The 20,033-nt window shown below is 44.6% G+C and overlaps 1 protein-coding gene and 1 long non-coding RNA gene across 5 annotated transcripts in view; one reads left to right on the forward strand and one right to left on the reverse strand.

Moving 5' to 3' along the window:
* The window catches only part of LOC144227700 (uncharacterized), a 13,923-nt gene extending 13,101 nt beyond the window's left edge, over positions 1-822 (forward strand). The window contains exon 2 of the long non-coding RNA XR_013334021.1: positions 648-822. This is a non-coding gene — a long non-coding RNA (uncharacterized LOC144227700). The remainder of the gene's footprint in view (positions 1-647) is intronic.
* PIP5K1B (phosphatidylinositol-4-phosphate 5-kinase type 1 beta) overlaps positions 1-20,033 on the reverse strand; it is a 307,134-nt gene that overhangs the window by 182,840 nt on the left and 104,261 nt on the right. For all 4 annotated transcript variants that reach the window (XM_077759415.1, XM_077759417.1, XM_077759416.1 and 1 more), the window contains 2 exons: positions 7,603-7,687; positions 613-681 (listed from right to left, as the gene is read on the reverse strand). In XM_077759415.1, coding sequence (XP_077615541.1) covers positions 613-681 — 69 coding nt within the window. In that variant the 5' untranslated portion in view covers positions 7,603-7,687. The remainder of the gene's footprint in view (positions 1-612; positions 682-7,602; positions 7,688-20,033) is intronic.

The raw sequence follows: 20,033 nt of genomic DNA on the forward strand, positions 1-20,033 counted from the left end.
TCCACTGAGGGAGGGGCTGTTTGTGATTCTCTCTCTCTCTCTCTCTCTCTCTCTCTCTCTTTCTCTCTCTCTCTCTCTCTGCCCCTCTCCCCCACTCCCCCACTCACACGTGCTCACTCTCCCCCTCTCTCTCGAAAATAAAAAACAAATAATACGTTAAAAAGGGGCTATTCTGAATTATCTAGGAGGACTCAGTGTCATCCCAAGCGTCCTTTAAAGTGTCAGAGCAATACAGCCTGAGAGAGATTCAGCTGGTCTTTGGTATCTTTGAGGTGGGAAGGGAGTCGTCATACAGGTAACACAGGCAACCCGGAGATGCTGGAAAAGACAAGGGAATAGCAGACGGTCCCCTAGGAACTCCGGAAAGGAACACAGCCCCATAGACCCCTGGATTCTGGCCCAGGGAGACCCAGGTCAGCCTTGTGACCTGTAGTTCGACAAGACAATACCTCTGTGTTGTCTGAACCCCTGGATCTGTGAGGGCAAGAGGAAATGAAGGCGGTCAGTTACACACAACTGCTGTAGAGGGAAATAAGGCCTCGGACACATGAAACACTCCAAGCAATGACAGCGGTCCTCTTTCTGAACTGAAGAAAGAAGACAGCCGCTTACCTTTTTATAAGTTTTCTCTTCGTTCTGTTTTCCAGATGCCGCATCTCCATTTTCAGCAGCGGACGACATCTACGGGAGAAAACCGGGCCTGTGTGAACGTCCCACTCTACTCGAAAGCACCATATGCTAATATTGTTTTACCTGGAGAATCTATTTGGCTAATTACATTTGTGCCATTATTACTCCCCTGTGCTCTAAGAAAGATGGTACGGAAGTCGAGCCCAAATCATACGTACAAGTTTCTTTTTATAAAGTCTTAAAAAAAAAAAAAAAAAGCTTCTTCTGATTATAGATGCTTCCTGTACAAGTATCTGGAAAGTACCAAAAAATATAAATCAGAAAAAAAGTACTCAATTCTACTGGCCCTGGGTAACTCCACTCTTCACACTTGGGCATGTATGTTACCACCTTTTGTTGCACGCGCTCTCATGCTAAGAATATTAGGACACCATCTCTACCCAGCAGTCTTCAATGAACGTTTATGTACTATGCATTTTCCCATTTGATCACAACATCTCATTGTAAGAATAACCACCTTTTCTATGTGCAGGGCACACCACTGTGTGAACCAATCTGCACGTTAACACTTCAGTTTTAACTGCTAATGTTAAAAGGACAGGGGAGGTGGTTGGTCTACAAGTACAATAATTATTTTGTGCTTCTTTTTTGGCCCAACTTCAATGTTTTCTTAGATTCCTAGAATTACAAGGTCATTAAAACAAACATTAGTAAATTTCTTTCCCAGGGTATACTCAGTCACACGATCCTTAGTGAGTGAGGGCTTGCTTCATTTACACATTTACAGTGACTATTACCATTTTAATTATCTTTGCTAATGTCATAGGTGAAAGAAAGCATCTCTTGATGTTTATGTGCACTTCTGAAAATTAGTAATGAAGGCTAACATGGTTTGCATATGTGGGTGGGGTTTTTTTTGCCTATCTTTTTTTAGCTCTCTGTATTTATTCTTTTGAGTTTCCTAAAAATTTTTTTAATGTTTATCTTTGAGAGAGACAGACAGACAGAGAGCAAGCAGGGGAAGGGCAGACAGAGAGGGAGACACAGAATCTGAAACAGGCTCCAGGCTCCCAGCTGTCAGCACAGAGCCCGACGCAGGGCTTGAACTCACAAACCATGAGATCATGACCTGAGCCAAAGTTGGATGCTTAACAGACTAAGCCACCCAGGCGGGTTTTTAATAAACATACTGTGGATTAAACCTAAGAATTTGCTAGCCAGTTCTCTGCAGTGGGATGAAAAGACCCCCATATGCCTGACAGGACTAAAAACCACCCAAGAAAATGAAAGAATGGATCATGGCAAGCTAACCTCACCAGACCTATGACTGCCCGCCCATCAAAGGATTCTCTTAGATAAATTTCCATTTCCATTTGTGTCCATATAACTAACTGAATTATAACCTGCCCACTATACTACGGACCGATGTTTCATATACTACTGCCTCCCACACTGTATCTGCTTAATACATTTAAAAAATAATTGACTGTCAGGGCCCCTGGGTGGCTCAGTCAATTAAGCATTCGACTCTTGGTTCTGATTCAGTTAAGATCTCATAGCACATGAGATCAAGCCCCAAACTGGGCTCTGCACTGACAATACGGGGCCTGCATGGGATTATCTCCTCTCCTTCTCTCTCCCTGCCCTGGCCCCTATCTCAAAATAAATAAATAAATAAACACTTAAAAAAAAGAACTGATTTTCTAGTTTCTTCATAGTATTTTGGTGAGGTATGAATAATGTATTAGTGGAGTTATAACACCTGAAAGGCCTCATAATAACAGGCTCAGTGCAAAAAAGCAAACCAAAGGCAAGGTCATGCCCCTGCAAAAGTTCAAATTACACAATTACTTTAAGAATATACAGGTATTTATCTGATATTGGATCCTTGAGTAGGCAAAGGTGTTTATACACATAAAAGTTATAGAATAAAAAAATTTAATTGATTTGATGACTCAAAATTCTAGATGTGATGTCAAAATAGATCATGAGCATATTAAAAGACAAGCAATAAGGTGGAAATACTGGCAATTAACTTGACAAGTTAGTAATTCTAAAACATGAGAAGCTTATTTAAAGTGTGCAGAGCCTGTGACCTATCCAAGGACTTCATTCCTACGAGTCGCCCCTTTCTCTCGACTTCAAGTTTTCTATTTCTATCCCATCAATGCTCCGCCATTTTTTCCACCTTAACAGAATAAAAGCCTTTTCTTGATCCCACTTTCTCCTCACTTCCTTATTCCTCTATGCAGCAAAATTTCTTGACAAAGATGTTTCTACACTCATCTCCTGATTCCTTTTCACATATTCTCTCTTTAACGCACTTCAATCAGGGGTCAGCTCTCAACATTACACTGTGAACCTCTTTATCAAAATAGCCAACAACCTCCATGTTGCCAAACCCAATGGCTAAATCAAAGCTCCCATTCGGCCTGAGCTATCAGATGCCTGATACAGATCAGATGATCACTCCCTCTTCCTTGACTCAATTTCTTCACTTGGCGTCTAGAGCCCCACACTCTTGTTTCTTACCCTCACCCTCCCCAGTAGCTCCTTGGTTACTTCTCAGCCTCCTTAGATGGTTTCCCTCCCTTCCCTTTCTCTGTAACCTCTTAATGTTAGAGTATCCAGGACTGACTCCTTGGTTCTTTTCTCTATCCATACTCTCTTGAGAATCTCCAAATACCATCTGGAACTCTCTTCTGAGCTCCAGAGTTGAGTATCGAATGGTCTTCTTGATATCTCCATGTGGATATCTAACAGAAACCTTCATATTTACAAATCTAAATCCGTATTCCTGATATTCCCTCCCAAACTTCCTTCCCTTGGACCTTCACCATCTCAGTTAATGGCATCTCTAACCTCTTACTGCTCAGGCCCCAAATCTTAGAGTCTTCCTTCTCTTACACCATAGTCAACCTGTCGGCAGAGCCTCTGGAAGCCATCCAGAATCCATTCCTGCTCCGTGTTCCTGGGCAGATCCACCATCTTCTCATTCATGTGTTACACATTCTTGGCCTCCCAACAGGGACTGCTAGTGCCATCCATGCCCATCTACAATCTACTCTCAGTCAGTGATCTGTCTTTAAACCTAATCACACCATGACTCTTTTCCCTTAGGACCTTACAGTGGTTTCCCATTTCATCCGGAGTAAAAGCCAAAGTCCTTACAATGGCTGATGTGTCCCTGTATGATTTACCCACCCCCTTCCCACCCCTCCTCTAACCTCAGCACCTCTGAACTCCCCCTCCATTCCCCTGCTTCAGGTACTCTGCTGTTTCCCAAACACACCAGAATGCTGCTACATTAAAGCTTTTTGCTTGAGTTATTCCCACTGCCTCAACAGTCTGCCCCAGGCACCCGCTTATCTCCTTTAGGTCTTTGCTCAAATGTCAACTTCTATCTGATGCTTAGCTTGATGATCCTATTTTAAACTACAACCTATTTGGTACCTCCCTGCCCCCATACCTCATACTCCTGATTCCCATTAGCTCTACTTAAGTTCTTTCTTTCCTTTCTTTCTTTTCTCCCTCCCACCTTCCTTCATTTCTTCTTTGCTCCCCCCTTTCATTTCTTCTTTGCTCCCTTCCTTTTTCTCTCCATCTCTCTCTCCCTTTCTTTCTTTTTTGCCCATAGCACTCATCAGTGTCCAACATACTACAGAGCTTCCATATTTATTAGAGTAGGTTTTTGTTTCAGTCTGTCCTCTCCTGAAGAACTTAAACTCCACAGAGGTAGGGATTTTCATCTCTTTTGTCCACTGATGTACCTCCAACACTTAAACTGTACCTGGTACATAATAAGTGCTTTCTGAATATTTATAGAATGAATAAACTGATAGGAAAGATTAAAAACACACCGTTAGATCAATGCAGGCAGCATCTGATTCCTTGGGTGTTTTATGCGTGGGAAGGAAGCTGACCTCCTGAAGGAAGGTGATCAAGACCTAACTTAGGGGGCCCACACCTTCAATCACATTGTCCGGATTTTTTGGAAGGTGCCAGTGGCAACTTTAGATATAGTTGCTATGGAATAAATGGCCATGTCACTAACTCAACATAACTCCTTCATCAATGAAAAAGACTTTTAGACTGTACATACTTCAATAACAATCTCCATGTACGTTTTAAGTCTTTTAAAAAATGTAAACTACTCCGAACATGCCACTTTTTCATTTTCCTGACATAACCAACCAAGTCTCAAAACTCTCTGCAAATGAATTTGGAATTATGTCTCATAATATATGAGGAAGGCTCCAGATTTTTTAAATCAAATGTACTGTTCGCTATTTCTCATTTAAAATCTAAACATAATTTTTAAATTTAAAAATAATGTTTGTGAAGCAATGGGGTGGCTCAGTCGGTTAAGTGTCTGACTTCAGCTCGGGTCATGACACTGCAGAATGTGAGTTCGAGCCCCATGTCAGGCTCTGTGCTGACAGCTCAGAGCTTGCAGCCTGCTTTGGATTCTGTGTCTCCCCCACCTCTGCCCTTTCCCCGCTCGTGCTTTCTCATGTGCACTCTCTCTCTTGCTCTCTCTCAAAAAATAAACATTAAAAAATGTTTTTTCCCTAAGAAAAGTAAAACATATTTTATACAAAAAAAAAAGTAAAACTATCACCTTTAATCCTGTTAACTGTTAATATTCACTTATTTTATCATCTGATCTTCTTCAAACGTGTGTTTATTTGTTAACCAAACTGGGGTCATACATTACACACAAATTTGTATTTGCCCTTTTTGTTTTGTCATAAATGTTATCTGCATCACTAAATATTAATTAGGAAAATATCTAACATCTGAATAATTGTATCATAAAAATGCATCACAGGTCAATATTTATTAATGGACATTTAGAATGCTTCTTATTTTTCTGTTACAAATAAAACATTCTCTGTGTTCTTAGAATTTCCCACAGCAAATCTATCAGAGCTGCTGGACATTCATAAAACAATGTCTACAGGGTAAAATATGCCTACTTTATAACTGTAGCAGCATCAAGGGTTTTCATTTAAAATCAGATAAAACACTTGGCCAATTCTGGGCAAAAATATCATTTCATTTTGCATGTGTATGATTCAAAATAAGGACAGACAACTTTGTCACGTTTACATGGTTATTTGTATTTCTTTGGTGAATTATGTGTCCGAAGCTCTAGCCCATTTCTCACGAGGGTATGCGTGTCCATCTCCAATTTATTATGCACTCATGACAGTAAGGGCAGGATTTTCCTTAACTGTCAATGGTTAACAGAAGTAAGAGAACGAAGGCTTTCCTAAAGAATGCCATTCAGGGGTGCCTGGGTGGCTTATTCGGTTAAGCATCCGACTTTCGCTTAGGTCATGATCTCGCAGTTCGTGGGTTCAAGCCCCGCGTCGGGCTCTGTGCTGACTGCCGGCTCAGAGCCTGGAGCCTGTTTCAGTCTGTGACTCCCTCTCTCTCTGACCCTCCCTTGCTCACGCTGTCTCTCTCTCTCTCTATCTCTCCCAGAAATAAATAAAACATAAAAAAAAATTAAAAAAAAAAAAAAAGAATGCCACTCAGTCATTAAACTTCTAAGACTTGGCAGTTGGGAAAACCAAAAATCTCCAAGAGCAACAATGGTCCTTGGGAAAGCCACCACAGAGAGGGCCTGGCTACCGGGCATGAATGCAGGACACGTGACGAGATGGTCTTTTTATGACTTTGTAGGTCACCCCTGAATGCACTGAAGCAAAGAGGAGAAGAGACATAGGTAAACGTCTCTTCAAACTGTGTTTGAAAAACACAGTCCCTCTTAGGCAGCACAAAATAGACAATGATGATAAAGGGACACCATGCATTGCTGCCTGAACTCTAAGGCTTCTCTGAGGATGATGTTGAACAAGGTCACGCGGATCTCTTCACCAGGACATCTGTGCAGGGGAGGCAAATGAGATGCTTGGGAATGTTCTGGTAAACTGCAAATGGCCACTGAAATGGACACAGTGGTAATGACTATTTGTTCCTGGACTTGCTATATTCTTGTACCAGTTAAAGTGCATCATTTATAATTACGGGAGTCAAGATGAGTACGTTTTACACAGGTTATATACAACTGTATAGATTTCTATACGTGCATGGAAGAAAGAGGAAAGGAATTCACAGAAGCACTGGTGATTATCTGCGGATGATGGGATTATGAATGCTTCGAATGTTCATTTTTATAGTTTTCTATAGTCTCCAAGGATTCTGCAATGAGCATTCTACACTTAACAATAAGGAAAACATAGGGGCGCCTGGGTGGCTCAGTTGGTTAAGCGTCTGACTTCGGCTCAGGTCATGATCTCACAGTTCGCGGGTTCGAGCCCCGTGTCTGGCTCTGTGCGGACAGCTAGCTTAGAGCCTGGAGCCTGCTTCAGATTCTGTATCTCCCTCTCTCTCTGATCCTCCCCTGCTCATGCTATCTCTCTCTCAGAAGAAAAAAAAATTAAAAAAAAAAAACCAGTAAGGAAAACATTAATATTCTTTAAAAACTGAACCACACTGCAGTAATCAATAGCAGAAACCGTATCTCCCAGATTCTGTTCTGCCCCCTAGAAATGCTGACATTCACAAACTTTCCTACGTTTCTATTTGCTTGTCATTTATTTTAAATTTAGTAATGTCAAAGTTAAAGGTCATGAAATAGGATAGGATTTAGAATATTTATAAATAAATATAAAAGAGGTAAGAGCTCTAGTGTGAGTCCACTAGAATTAATTCAAAAACGTAGACTGTAGGGGTGCCTGGGTAGCTCAGTCGGTTAAGCGTCCGACTTCGGTTCAGGTCATGATCTTGCAGTTTGTGAGTTTGAGCCTCACGTCAGGCTTTGTGCTGACAGCTCAGAGTCTGGAGCCTGCTTCAGATTCTGTGTCTCCCACTCTCTCTGCCCTTCCCCGGCTCATACTCTGTCTCTCGCTCTTTCTCAAAAATAAACAAACGTTAAAAAAAATGTAGACTGCATATCCTTACCTTTGTAAATGAAATGGCAAATCATCTGTAGTTAGTCATGATGGGTGACCTAGTCATTGTTGAAATGGTTTTCCTTCCCAAGTTCCTGTTAAAATAGAAATCACTGGTTATTATTTATTCATATCTCTACCTCAACTCCTAAAAAAAGATCAGAGCTACCTATGGAGATAATACAAGGCAGTCAGCTTAAATCAAAATAAAGGAGGGATCTAATGTTAAAAATGGAAGTAGAAAGGCATTAGAAGAAAATATAGAGGAACACAGGTATAAAGTTAGGTTGGGCGTCTTATTTTTTTCCCATAAGGGAAAAAATGTGCAGATTTGACTAGGTAAAAATTCATAATGTTTACATGACCAGACACCATAAAGAAACCCCAAAAATGAACAATACGTTGTAGCTCATATGACAGGGTTAGTGTCCAATGTACTAGGAGACTATACAAATGGATTCTGAAGGTAAAGACAAACCACACTGTATAAAAACAAGAGAAGGGTGTGAACTGAAAATACAGATCGCTAGTAAACCTGTGAAAAGGATAAGACCTCTCTGAGTGGTAAGAGAACATGAATTACAATCAATGAGATGCTATTATTTGCCCATCAGGTTGGCAAACACTTTAAAGATGGCGAACATCCAAAGCTCGTAAGTACGTCAATAATCAAGAACTCTTCCTGCACCATTCGATTGATGGCCTCACTCTTTTTATAGAAAGGAATGTAGCAATGGTCCTTCAAACAGGACCATTAATGCACTTGTCAAGTCTGGCCCAACTTCTAAGATTCTTTCCCAGAGAAATGAAAACATTAGAACTTTTAAGATGTTTGAACAAGGGCGTTTATTCCTGCTTGGGTTATGGTAATATGGTTATAGTTCTATCATATTCTGCTGTGTTTTGTGTGTGTGTGTGTGTGGGGGGGGGATTGCCTTAAATTTTCCATAACAATGCTATGGAATATAACTTATGTCTATGTATAATATATTATACATATAATCTATGTATAATAGTGTCCTGGTGAAATCTACTCTTTATTTTTAAAAGGATCTTTTCTTATTTAATAATTTTAGTTTGGGGTTCCATGGTCGTCGATGTGCACTTCTGTTCTCCTTTCTCTTGTGTATACTTGGCATATCCTTGTCTATTTATTTCTTTAACCTTTTTAGCTGCCATTTTGTTTAATCTGTGTTCCTTTATGCTAATTTAAGTCTTCCATTTGAAAGGGGATTTCAACAATCCACATCTACTGTGATAGGATTGTACCTGGCTTGCTTCCAATGTATTTGTTTACAATTTAAAACTTTTTTTTTTTTACAAATAGTTTATTGTCAAATTAGTTNTTTTTGAGAGACAGAGACAGCGCGCGAGCAGGTGAGGGGCAGAGAGGGAGGGAGACACAGAATCTCAAGCAGGCTCCAGGCTCTGAGTGGTCAGCGCAGAGCCCGACACGGGGCTCGAACTCACGAACTGTGAAATCATGACTTGGGCCGAAGTCAGCCCCTTAACTGAGCCACAGAAGACACAGACCCTGAAGGTTCTGTATAGGGTGTAATAAAGTGATCCAGTTTCTTTCATTCCTTCTTCCTTCTTCCTTCTTCCTCCTCCCTTCCCCCTCCCATACCTATCTTCCTCCTTCTCCTTCTCTGCATGTAGCTGACCAGTTTTCCCAGCACCATTTGTTAAAGAGACTGTCTTTGTCCCATTGTATAGTCTAGCTTCTTTTGTCATAGATTAATTGACCATTTAAATAAAGGTTTATTTATCTCTATTCATTGATCTGTATGTCTATTTTTGTGCCAGTACCGTATTGTTTTGATTATCACAGCTTTGTAGTAGATCTCGAAAACTGAGCGTGTGATACCTCCAGCTTTGTTCTCCTTTCTTTCTTTTTTTTTTTTTATATTTTTTTATTTCTAGGAGAGAGAGAGAGAGGCAGCGTGAGCAGGGGAGGGTCAGAGAGAGAGGGAGACACAGACTCTGAAATAGGCTCCAGGCTCTGAGCTGGCAGTCAGCACAGAGCCCGATGCGGGGCTCGAACCCACGAACCACGAGATCATGACCTAAGCGAAAGTCGGATGCTTAACCGACTAAGCCACCCAGGTGTCCCTGTTCTTCTTTCTAAAGACTGCTCTGGCTATTCAGGGGTCTTTCGTGGTTCCACACAAATTTTAGGACTCCTTCTAGTTCTGTGAAAAAGCTGTTGGTATTTTGACGGGAACTGCATTAAATCTACAGATCGCTGGGTAACATGGACATTTTAACAATAGTGATTCTTCGAAGCCATGAGCATGGAAAAGGTTTCCATCTGTTCGTGTCATCTTCAATTTCTTTCATCAACATTTCATAGTTTTTGAAATATAGGTCTTTCAGGTCTTTGGTTAAGTTTATGCCTAAGTAATTATTTTATTATTTTTGATACAACGGTACATGGGATTGTATTCTTAATCTGAGAGTCTTCTCTTTTAACACAGAGTTAAAAAAATTCCATAAGGATAGATGTGTCTTTTTTCACTAATCCTCCCAAGCAAAGGGAAACTGACAAGCTGTTACACTGAGATCCGTTGACTTGACTCACACCGTGAATAATATTTAGGCTATCTCAATGAGGAATGAATGGATTGCATAAGCTCCAGGCAATCCTCCCTGAAAAGTATTTCTCATAACCAACCTTTTGATAAGAATTGGACAGTAGAGCACTCAAAGTTATAGTCTTTGGCAAGAGCATGGAATGCAGAAATTATAGTGGCCAAGTAAGGGCATAATCAGAAGAGTCAGGTCTCCTTAGGAAATGTGTTAACATGTAATCTGATACAGAATCCCACTTAGGACTTATTTTCTTAAATTATTTCTGACATTAAACAGAGCCAACTTACAGTGTCATATGGTTAGACTGTGGAGACCCCAACTCAGATAACAGAAATACATACCAAGCAATGAATTTTTTTTTTTATGAATTTTTTTTCTTACTATTTAATTGCTTATCTATCCTTTCTGATATTTAGTATCTGGATTCTGTTAGCGTCAGGAATAAATAATTTACATGATTTCGTAGCTTTCTACATTTCTTTTTCTAATTTTTAATTTTTTTAGAGACAGCGAGTGAGGGCGCAAGTCAGGGAGAGGGCAGAAGGAGAGAGAGGGAGACTCTCAAACAGGTTTTATGCTCAGCATGGAGCCCGACGTACGGCTCAATCCCACAACCCTGGGATCATGAACCAAGCTCAAATCAAGAGTGAGACACTCAAATGACTGAGCTGCCCAGGTGCCCCTTTCATTTTCTACATTTCTGAGCTTGGAAGGAAAGACATGATCATCTGTTGAGCAGCAACTATGTGCGAGAAGCCGTCACACCCATGATCTCATTTAGCACTGCAAATAATCCCTCAGCAGCCTCCAATTTAGCCAGTGCTGCTGCACCTGTAACCGACTGCCCTGTAACACCCAAGGGAGGGAGTCATTTTTCATTTTGCCAAGGCAGGCTCTCCTGCCGTGAGGCTGGTCTGTAGAAGGGAAACCCTTAGTGGGTGAACATAGGGACCACCTCCCCAAGCACCTTTACCTCAGCCTGGCTCTACTCTTCTCTATACCAGTGCCGGGCCTCACAACCACCACCCAGGGGCCTTTGTGAAAATTCAGATTCGTGGTCCACACACCCAAACAACGAAATCATCACCTGTGTGAGGTGGGTCTGGGGAGTCCGTATTTTCAGCATGCTTCACGGGCTTGGGATCCTCTAAGCCATTCTGACTAGTCCAGGCAATAACAATGTTTTATCACTTCAACAGAGCTATCAGGGTCCAGATGGGAAAATGGAACCCATTGTGGGAGTGTTAAAGAGAGGGAACTTAATACACAGAAGTGATTATAAATGTGACAGGTGAGCTGAAAAGTGAAGCAAATGGGGAAGAAATGCAGAGATTCTTATCGGCAGGAGGCCACTACCACTTTCAAGGCCAGAGGCACACTAACAGAAAGGGGTGCTAACGAACCACACGAGCTAGAGGTCTGTTGGGACCAGAACACCGGGGTGAAGGTTGATTGGCAGAAGTTGGAGCCACAGAAGGAGAGGTACGTGTAGAGGCACGGGGAAGACAGTCACTGATGGAGATGCTCCCCAAGGCAGAGAGAGGGGGAAAACACCCTGGATTCTCCCTTACCCCCTGTAGCTGCTAATCCCTATGTACGGCTCCCATGCGCCAGCCCACTGAAAACCATCTAACAGGAGGAGCCCAAGAAGCGCGTCCTTTAGGGGAGGACTTCCCAGTGATACCAAAAGGAACCAGAGTGACCTCTGGCTCTGAGAACAAACAGGCCAATGACAGATCACAGAACGACACAGAAAACAGTAATAAAAGTGGAAAAGCAGATATGTGCTAATGATACGCATAGGAAACACGATCTCAAAGGAAAAATGGAATGGGAGGTAGGCCAGAAGCGGGGACAAACACTTCTGTTTCTATGACTCCGGAGATCTACAAAGAGCTTCAAGTAGATGGCTACCTGCTGTGGCTTCTTCTTTAAGTGTAAGAGTGAGGCTGTGACTTGGGACAATGTGCCTGAGGTCAACTCAAGCGGGAGGCAGGAATGAGACCTAATCCAGCGTTTGGTCTGACTTCAAATCAGTTCTCTTCACAAAACCACACTCCCCCTCCTAGCTCTCTGACAAAACAATCTGAAGCCCATCTGAGCAACAGTGCACTTCCTCTTTCCATTTGCAAATGCAATCCAAAGGTTAGCCAACAACATTTATTTACATGAGGAGAAAGTTTCTGTAAACCATGTTCTCCATCACCGAGTCTCAACATAGAGGTCATTTCTGAATTTACAGGGTGGCAGGGAAACTTGTGAAAGCTCTATAGTTACTCAAAGTTGTAGATGTGTGACACCCGGGGACATTATTTGGGTTAGCAGTGACCCTTTCTTCCTCTGAGTCTCCAGCTAGGGCCACAGCAGTGTTTTTCTTTTGCCACTGATTGAGTCTGCTCTTCATGCAAGACCCGATGAGGGGGAAAATGGCTCATTACCCAATTACCCAACTAAATAGGTCAACCTGCAGATGCAAGAGGTGAGGGGCTCTGCCCACAAGTCCTTACTGGTCAGTTCATAAAAACAGACACTTCATTAAACACTGATGAAGCAAAGTCAACAGGGATGGATGGAAAGAAAACTGGAATAGACCTCCGAAGTTGGATGGTTATGCCCTTGTCTGCTATTGACTCTCTGTGACCTTGGGCTCCCATCCACCTCTCTTCTGCCATCCACCTCTCTTCTGCCATGAATTTTGCAGACTCCCTTTCGACAGTGGCTGTGGTTTGGTGCCACCACCACTTCATGGGTGGGGCCTCACCTCAGATCCTTAGAATGAGGAGGAGGAGGTAGCTCATTAATTATTTGCTCGTTACAAGTGCAACTTGCCCTATGGGAGATGATCTTCCATAAGATAGTCATAGTCACATGTTTTCATGCCATTCAGGCTACATATGGTAACATTTCCTAGAACATTTCCCAATAGGGAACACAGTTAAAAAAATATTTGGGGCCTTGGTCATGCCCGCATGTTAATCTTAATCGTTTCTGTTTAAACTGTGCTCTTCTGAGTTCATTTTCGTTATCTGCCAGCAAATTAATTCACACTTTCTTTCTTTTCCCACTCATTCATTCATTCAGTCATTTGTTGAGCATTACATGACAGGCAGTGAACTTGGCCTTGGAGCCATAAAGACAAAGATCCTTCAAAGAAGTCACATCTGGCTAAAATGAGCAAATCAGGAGGCTATAGATGCTGGTGAGGATGTGGAGAAACGGGCACCCTTCTACACTGTTGGTGGGAATGTAAACTGGTGCAGCCCCTTTGGAATACAGTGTGGAGGTTCCTCAAAAAATTAACAATAAAACTCCCCTATGGGGCGCCTGGGTGGCTCAGTGGGTTGAGCGTCCGACTTCGGCTCAGGTCATGACCTCATGGCTTGTGAGTTCAAGCCCCATGTCGGGCTCTGTGCTGACAGCTCGGAGCCTAGAGCCTGCCTCTGATTCTGTATCTCTTTCTCTGTCTGCCCCTCCCCTGTCTCTCTGTCTCAAAAATAAACATTAAAAAAAAAGAAAAAAAAGAACTCCCCTATGGCCCCACAATAGCACTGCTGGGAATTTACCCAAGGGATATAGGAGTGCTGAGGCATAGGGGCATATGTACCCCAATGTTCATAGCAGCACTCTCCACAATAGCCAGAACACGAAAAGAGCCTAAGTGTCCATCAATGGACAAATGGATCAAGAAGATGTGGTCTATCTATACAATCGAATACTACATGGCAATGAGAAAAAATGACATCTGGCCATGTGTAGCAATGTGGATGGAACTCGAGTGTAGCAATGTATAGCAATGTGTCATGCAAGCGAAATAAGTCAGGCAGAGAAGGACAGATATCATATGTTTGCACATATAGGTGGATTAGGAGGAACTTAATGGAGGACCATAGGGGAGAAGGGGGAAAACAGTTGGGGAGAGGGTGGGAGGCAAACCATGAGAGACTCTTGAATGCCGAGAACAAACTTAGGGCTGATAGGGGTGGGAGAGAGGGGAAGGGGGGTGATGGGCATGGAGGAGGGCACTTGTGGGGATGAGCACTGGGTGTTATATGGAAACCAACTTGACAATAAACTATTCAAGAAAAAAAAAGAAGTCACATCAGTAGGAGAGAAAGATGGGGAACAGCTACACTACAACCTGGCATGTGTTTTAGTCTGGATTCTTGGAGGAGGAACAGCCCAAATCTGCCTGGAGAGACCCTGGAAAGCTTCCTTTCTGAAGAATACTGCAAATGAACTTAGAGCACCTTTGGGGGGGGACACAAGGTTCAGAGGCAGAGGGTGAGGAAGATGCCAGGCTTCATGGTGGCTTGCTCAGAGAAACCCAGCAGCATGAAAGACAATATTTAACATATTTTCGTGGGTGTGCGTGAGACGTCGAATTTGCGTTTAAGGAATTTATCCGAAAGCAGCCCAAAGTTAGGATGTTACTTAAAGGATTACAAAGAGACTTCCAGATTGCTCATTCTACCGGCGATCCTAGGTCCATGTTCAATCCTTTGCCTGAGTAAAAACACAGGCAAATTTGTGAAAATTTATATATATTCATGAACACCCCAAAAGCCATTGTTAGGCAAATGTCTGCCTTATAGATAGCTCTGTTGGGGAGGTTAAGAATATTATCGTCCTTCTTCCAGTGCATTTAAGAGGTTTGATGCTTTTCTAAAGTGGATTTGGCAATAAACAACAATAAAAACAAGCAGGAAAAAATTGAGGCCTAAAACTGTGATGGGTTATTTTCCAAGGCTTCAATATGAGCAACCACCATGCGCCCAACTGAAAACGATCCTTGACATAGTTTCCAAAGTAGAAGTGCCTGGATTTTTCAGACTGGAAAAAATCTGTTATATTAGGAAATCTTAGTGTCGGATTTCTTCCTTTAGAATATTTTCAGAAGCCGTCAAAGAAATGGCTGCAATCTGCAGGGAGGCCTCCTATGCACACACACACATGCAGACATACGGTTCGTCGCATGTCTGTGTGCTCCAGAGCTGCAGACGCAGAACGATGGTGCTCTTGGACTCAACGAAAGAGTTCCCCTATTCTTCCTGGTGAAAATGATTCAAATGGGGGTTCATTTCTTGTATCTAATATTTATATAACCAAGCCACTGCCAAAACCAATTCCAAACGACGGCACCTGCTAGCTATGAATCAAAACGGAGACCAATCAAAACAAATTGCAGGGCCTCTCATATTCTCTCATGAAACACATTCATCAACTCTCAGAATGGATCGCACCAAGCGAAGGAACAGAATAGCTATAAATGGCAAGGACAAAAGGCTCAGCATAAAACGAACCACTCATGATTCGCGTTTCCAACAAAGGTTGTGCTCAAAGTATTCGTGAGCCTTTTCAAACCAAGTCTTCACTATCAACATGAGACAGAACAAAGGGGCTCATGTAAACAACCCTGAGGAGTGAGCGGGTTTCAGACAGGCTTTCATGAAAACACCTACTTCACATTCTCCTGAACCAATAAACATGCAAGGACGTAGTTGGGGGCGGGGGGAGGGCAGGGAGAGGGGGGTAGTGTTGGAGGGTCCAGGAGAGAATTACTTATGTAGTCGTGAACTTCAATTTGGCAGGTGGGGAAAGTAGGTATGAAGATTTAACCAATGTTGTTACTTTTTTTTGTTTGTTTAAATCTTGTCCCCGAGATGTCTGAGATCATCACTAAAGATCTCACATAGCTGGACTTTTTCGCCTCTCTACAATGCTGAAATTCCTTCTTCCCCACTTTTTGCTAGACATCTGGTATGAGGTTGACCTCATGATACTGCACTTTGACTACACTGCAAATTGTCTCATAGCTGGGGTGCCCGGGTGGCTCAGCTGATTGAGCGTCCAACTTCATCTCAGGTCATGATCTCATGGTTCTTGAGTTGGAGTCTCACGTCGGGCTCTGTGCTGACAGCTAACTCAAAGTCTGAAGCCTGCTTCGGATTCTGTGTCTCCCTCTCTCTCTCTCTACCCTTACCCTGCCCCTCTTTCAGAAATAAACATTAAAAAATATGTTAAAAAATAGTCTCATTTTTTAATTTACCAGATTATGCTTTTTATGTTTTATTTCTAAACTATCAACATCTTTTCCCCCTAAGACTACATGCCAGGAATCATTAAATTATTACATTAATAGTAACTGTGCAAGCCATATGCACATCTAAAGCCAGTTATGATTGGGAGAAAATGTTTAGATTCAGGGGCACCTGAGTGGCTCGGTCAGTTGAGCATCTAACTCTTGATTTGGGCTCAGGCCATGATCTCAGGGTCATGAGATCAAGCCCCATGTCAGGCTTACACTGGGCAGGGAGCCTGCTTGGGATTCATATTCTCTCTCTCTGCCTTTCTCTGCCCCTCCCCGACTTTCACCCTCTCGCTAAACAGAAAAGAAAAAAGAAAGAAAATATCTGGATTCAGAAGCTTGCAGTTTGCCAAGCATTTCCGGGTCTATTTCGTCTTCTGTTGAAAAAGCCAAAGGAAGAGATCTGCTGTGTGGCCCAGGGAGGGACAGCTGGTGGCTTACCCCCAAAAGCTTCCTCTGCGCCAGGTGCTGGGGGTGGGGGGGTGTGTCTGTGCAGAGTCTGAAAGAACACAGAAGGGTGGAGATGGGACTGTGGCTACAGCCCGTAGGACAAGCCACTAAGGGCAAACAGACGCCAAGCAGGAGAAAAATTCTGCCCCCAAACTGTGTGCGGTTCAGGGCTTAATGAGCGTGGCTGTCAGTAAGTAAGCAAGGCAGTTTCCAAAGAGGGACAGACACAGCAGACTAGAGAGAGGGAAAGCTCGAGTCAGGAGATGGGCACGTCTGGCAGAGTCCTCACCCAGGAGGGTAGTCACCGCCTCGGACGTTTACTCTGGCCGTCGTGTATGTGAGGCACTTCTGGGGCCACATAATGAGTGCGTGGTCCCGGTCGTCAAGGTGCTTCAAAGAGAAGCCAAAACACAGGCACACAGAATAATGAGAAAGTTTTTAACAGGATTAGGAGTTAATTCCTTTTACTTGGCTTTGCCTCTAACAAGTATTCCATTACCACAGTCAGAGGGCTCATATGGAATGTTCTAAAAAATGCAATAAAGAATTAAAAAGGAAAAAAAGCCCAACCAAGGCCAAGAGATTATAAATCAGCTATTAATCACTAGATATTAAATTTTTCAAGTGTTTTCAGACACCCTGGGCGGAGAGCTGCTTTCAACGGACCCACAACTTGACTGGGGAACGAACCAAGGGCGAAAGGCGTTGGTCAGAGAACAGGGAGGTGACAGATAAGAGAACAGGGTGGGAGTGTGGAAAGGGGACATCTGGTGGCCGAGGAAGATCACGCTGACCCAAGAGAGGGGCGTCAAGGTGGAGTCAGGGGTCAGCTGCGGGCGGTGTGGCCTTGGGAGTCTGACAAACCAGGGAGCGTCTGCTGACAGGCCTGATGAGACGAAACGGCAAAGGAGGGCCAGACTGAAGGCCCGCGTGAGGCGGGAACCTGACTCAGGCCGAACCACAGACAAACCACATGGAGAACATTCTACAACATGGGGACTGAGGGGGTCAGGAGGCGCTGCCCTTGGCCTCGTCAGGGCAGGCGGAGCCAGCCAAAGTCACAGGTGAGTGAGACTCCGAACAGGCAACTTCACCAGCCTGCGGACAGACACACAGACGAGGCCCCGTGATCCCAGGCAGACACAGACAGCACTACTCCCGACGGCCGTCCAGCCCTGTGAATCCCACCGTATCGCCCAGCTAGCAGCCGGGTTCCGGAAGGGCCTCGGTGTCTCCAGAACCTACAGAACACGCCCACCGCACACCGGAGCCCCGCGCAGGGGTTCGACCCTCACAGACAGACTTCCGTGGAGAAGACAGAACATGTTCTGTCTGTCGGCTGCCACAGGCTTCGCTGAGGCCATTGGCCCATCGCTCCACCTGTCACCCTCCCCACTGCTGGGACAGATGGTGACATGGTGGTAGCAGGAACAGGCTCTGAGTCACACTGTCCAGCTTCAACAGCCGTGCGGCCTCCTCAGGTCACTTCATCTGCGGGCCTTCGTGCTCACGTCTGAGCAATGGGAAAAACCACAGGGGCCGTTCTCCCCGAGGCAGGCGTGAGGAGGGACCAAGTGGTACGGCCCCTCGGGGGGGCCCTGGTGTGGAGTACACACTCCAAAAATTTAGGGTCCTCATCAGCATCCCCACCAGCTACCCTCATCACCCTGTCACTGCTCTGCTTCCAAACTTTCCTTGGCTACAGGGGAACCCAGAGCTCCCGGGGCCCCTCTGACCCTCTCCCTCCCTCGGGGCAGAAAGGGCCTACACACACACACACACACACACACACACACACACACGCTGTCTCAAAGCCTCGCACCCCTGCAGAAAGGGCCTACACACACACACACACACACACACACACACACACACACACACACACGCTGTCTCAAAGCCTCGCACCCCTGCAGAAAGGGCCTACACACACACACACACACACACACACACACACACACACACACACTGTCTCAAAGCCGCGCACCCCTGCCTCTGCCCACAGTGTTTGTTCTCCCTGCAAGGGCCTCTCTGTGACCCTCCGTATCAGTCAAGTATGTCCCATCTCCGAGGACTTCCTGATTCCTTCCATTCTAGACAAACACGGCGCCTCCTTTGCTGGGTTCTCCCAGCCCTGCACCAACCACTCACTCTGGTGTTGCCACGGCCCCCGACTGCATCCACCCTCAGTCCAGTTAATAATTACTATTACAGTGAACCCGCATGGAGCACATCTTACACCAGGCACAGCTCTAAGGCAGGCATGAATCAACTCATTCCATTCCCCGATGGGTTTCTGTTATTATCCTCATTTTTTTTTTTTTTTAAATCATTTTACAGATCAGAAAACTGAGGCACAGAGAGGTTCGGGAACTTGCCTGAGCTCACACAGCTCGTGAGCGGCAGAACCAGGAAATGGGCCCATGGGCTGCTCCGTTCCATAGCGGGGCTCGTAACCACTCTGTGACACACACGTATTACGACTTCATTGACCTCCTTCTGTCCCCTCCCCGCCATCTCTGCATCTTGCCTCCTGCTTCCCAGGGGAGCAAATGGTCACTTCACCGCTGCCCTTCCCACCCGTGAACTCAGGAGCACCAATTCCCAGCCTTCTGTGTGGTGCACGGCCAAGATGGGTCCTGTGTTCCTTCCAACACACCCCCGCCTGACGCCTGCTCTCCATCATCCCACGTGATCCTCCCACCTGGCTCTTCCCCCCCCATCTCCTCCGGCTCTTTCCCCTGGGAACATGGGCACATGGGTTCTTTCCTGAGAACCCCCCCTTGTCCTGCCCCTGACCGCACACCCTCTTCTGGCTGCAACTTTGTCTCACTCCCCTCACACTCAAGGTCAAATCCTCCAATGACTGGCGCCCATGCCCCACCTTCACTTCCCCCTTCCCGTTCACCTCTAAGGGCACAGCAATCTGGCCTCCCCCACAACCATGCAAGGTAGGGGCTTCGCCCAGCCGGTTTCTTCCATTATCTTCCTGGCCTTCTCTGAGGCGTCGACCTGAGAGTGTTCTGTACACAGCAGGCTCTGGAATATCTGCTGAAGGGAAAAACGACCAGCCCCCCTTTGCTGAGGGCCCCTCTTCTCCTGGCTGATGCTGCCCTTTGCTTTCCCTAAACCCCTTGGCTAATGTTCTTTACCAACACAGCCCTGATTCTGTTGTGGGGGGGGTGGTGGGGCAATGTGTCCAGTCAAAGACACACGAGAACCTTGTATTCCCAGATGTTCTGGAAAGGAGAGGGTGGTGGGCGCAGACGTCCTGGGGCACCTGTTAGAGAGGCAAACGCAGTCGGCATGGATGGTTC

Source organism: Crocuta crocuta, unplaced genomic scaffold, assembly GCF_008692635.1.
Source record: "Crocuta crocuta isolate KB4526 unplaced genomic scaffold, BGI_CrCroc_1.0 scaffold41, whole genome shotgun sequence".
Classification (NCBI taxonomy): Eukaryota; Metazoa; Chordata; class Mammalia; order Carnivora; family Hyaenidae; genus Crocuta; species Crocuta crocuta.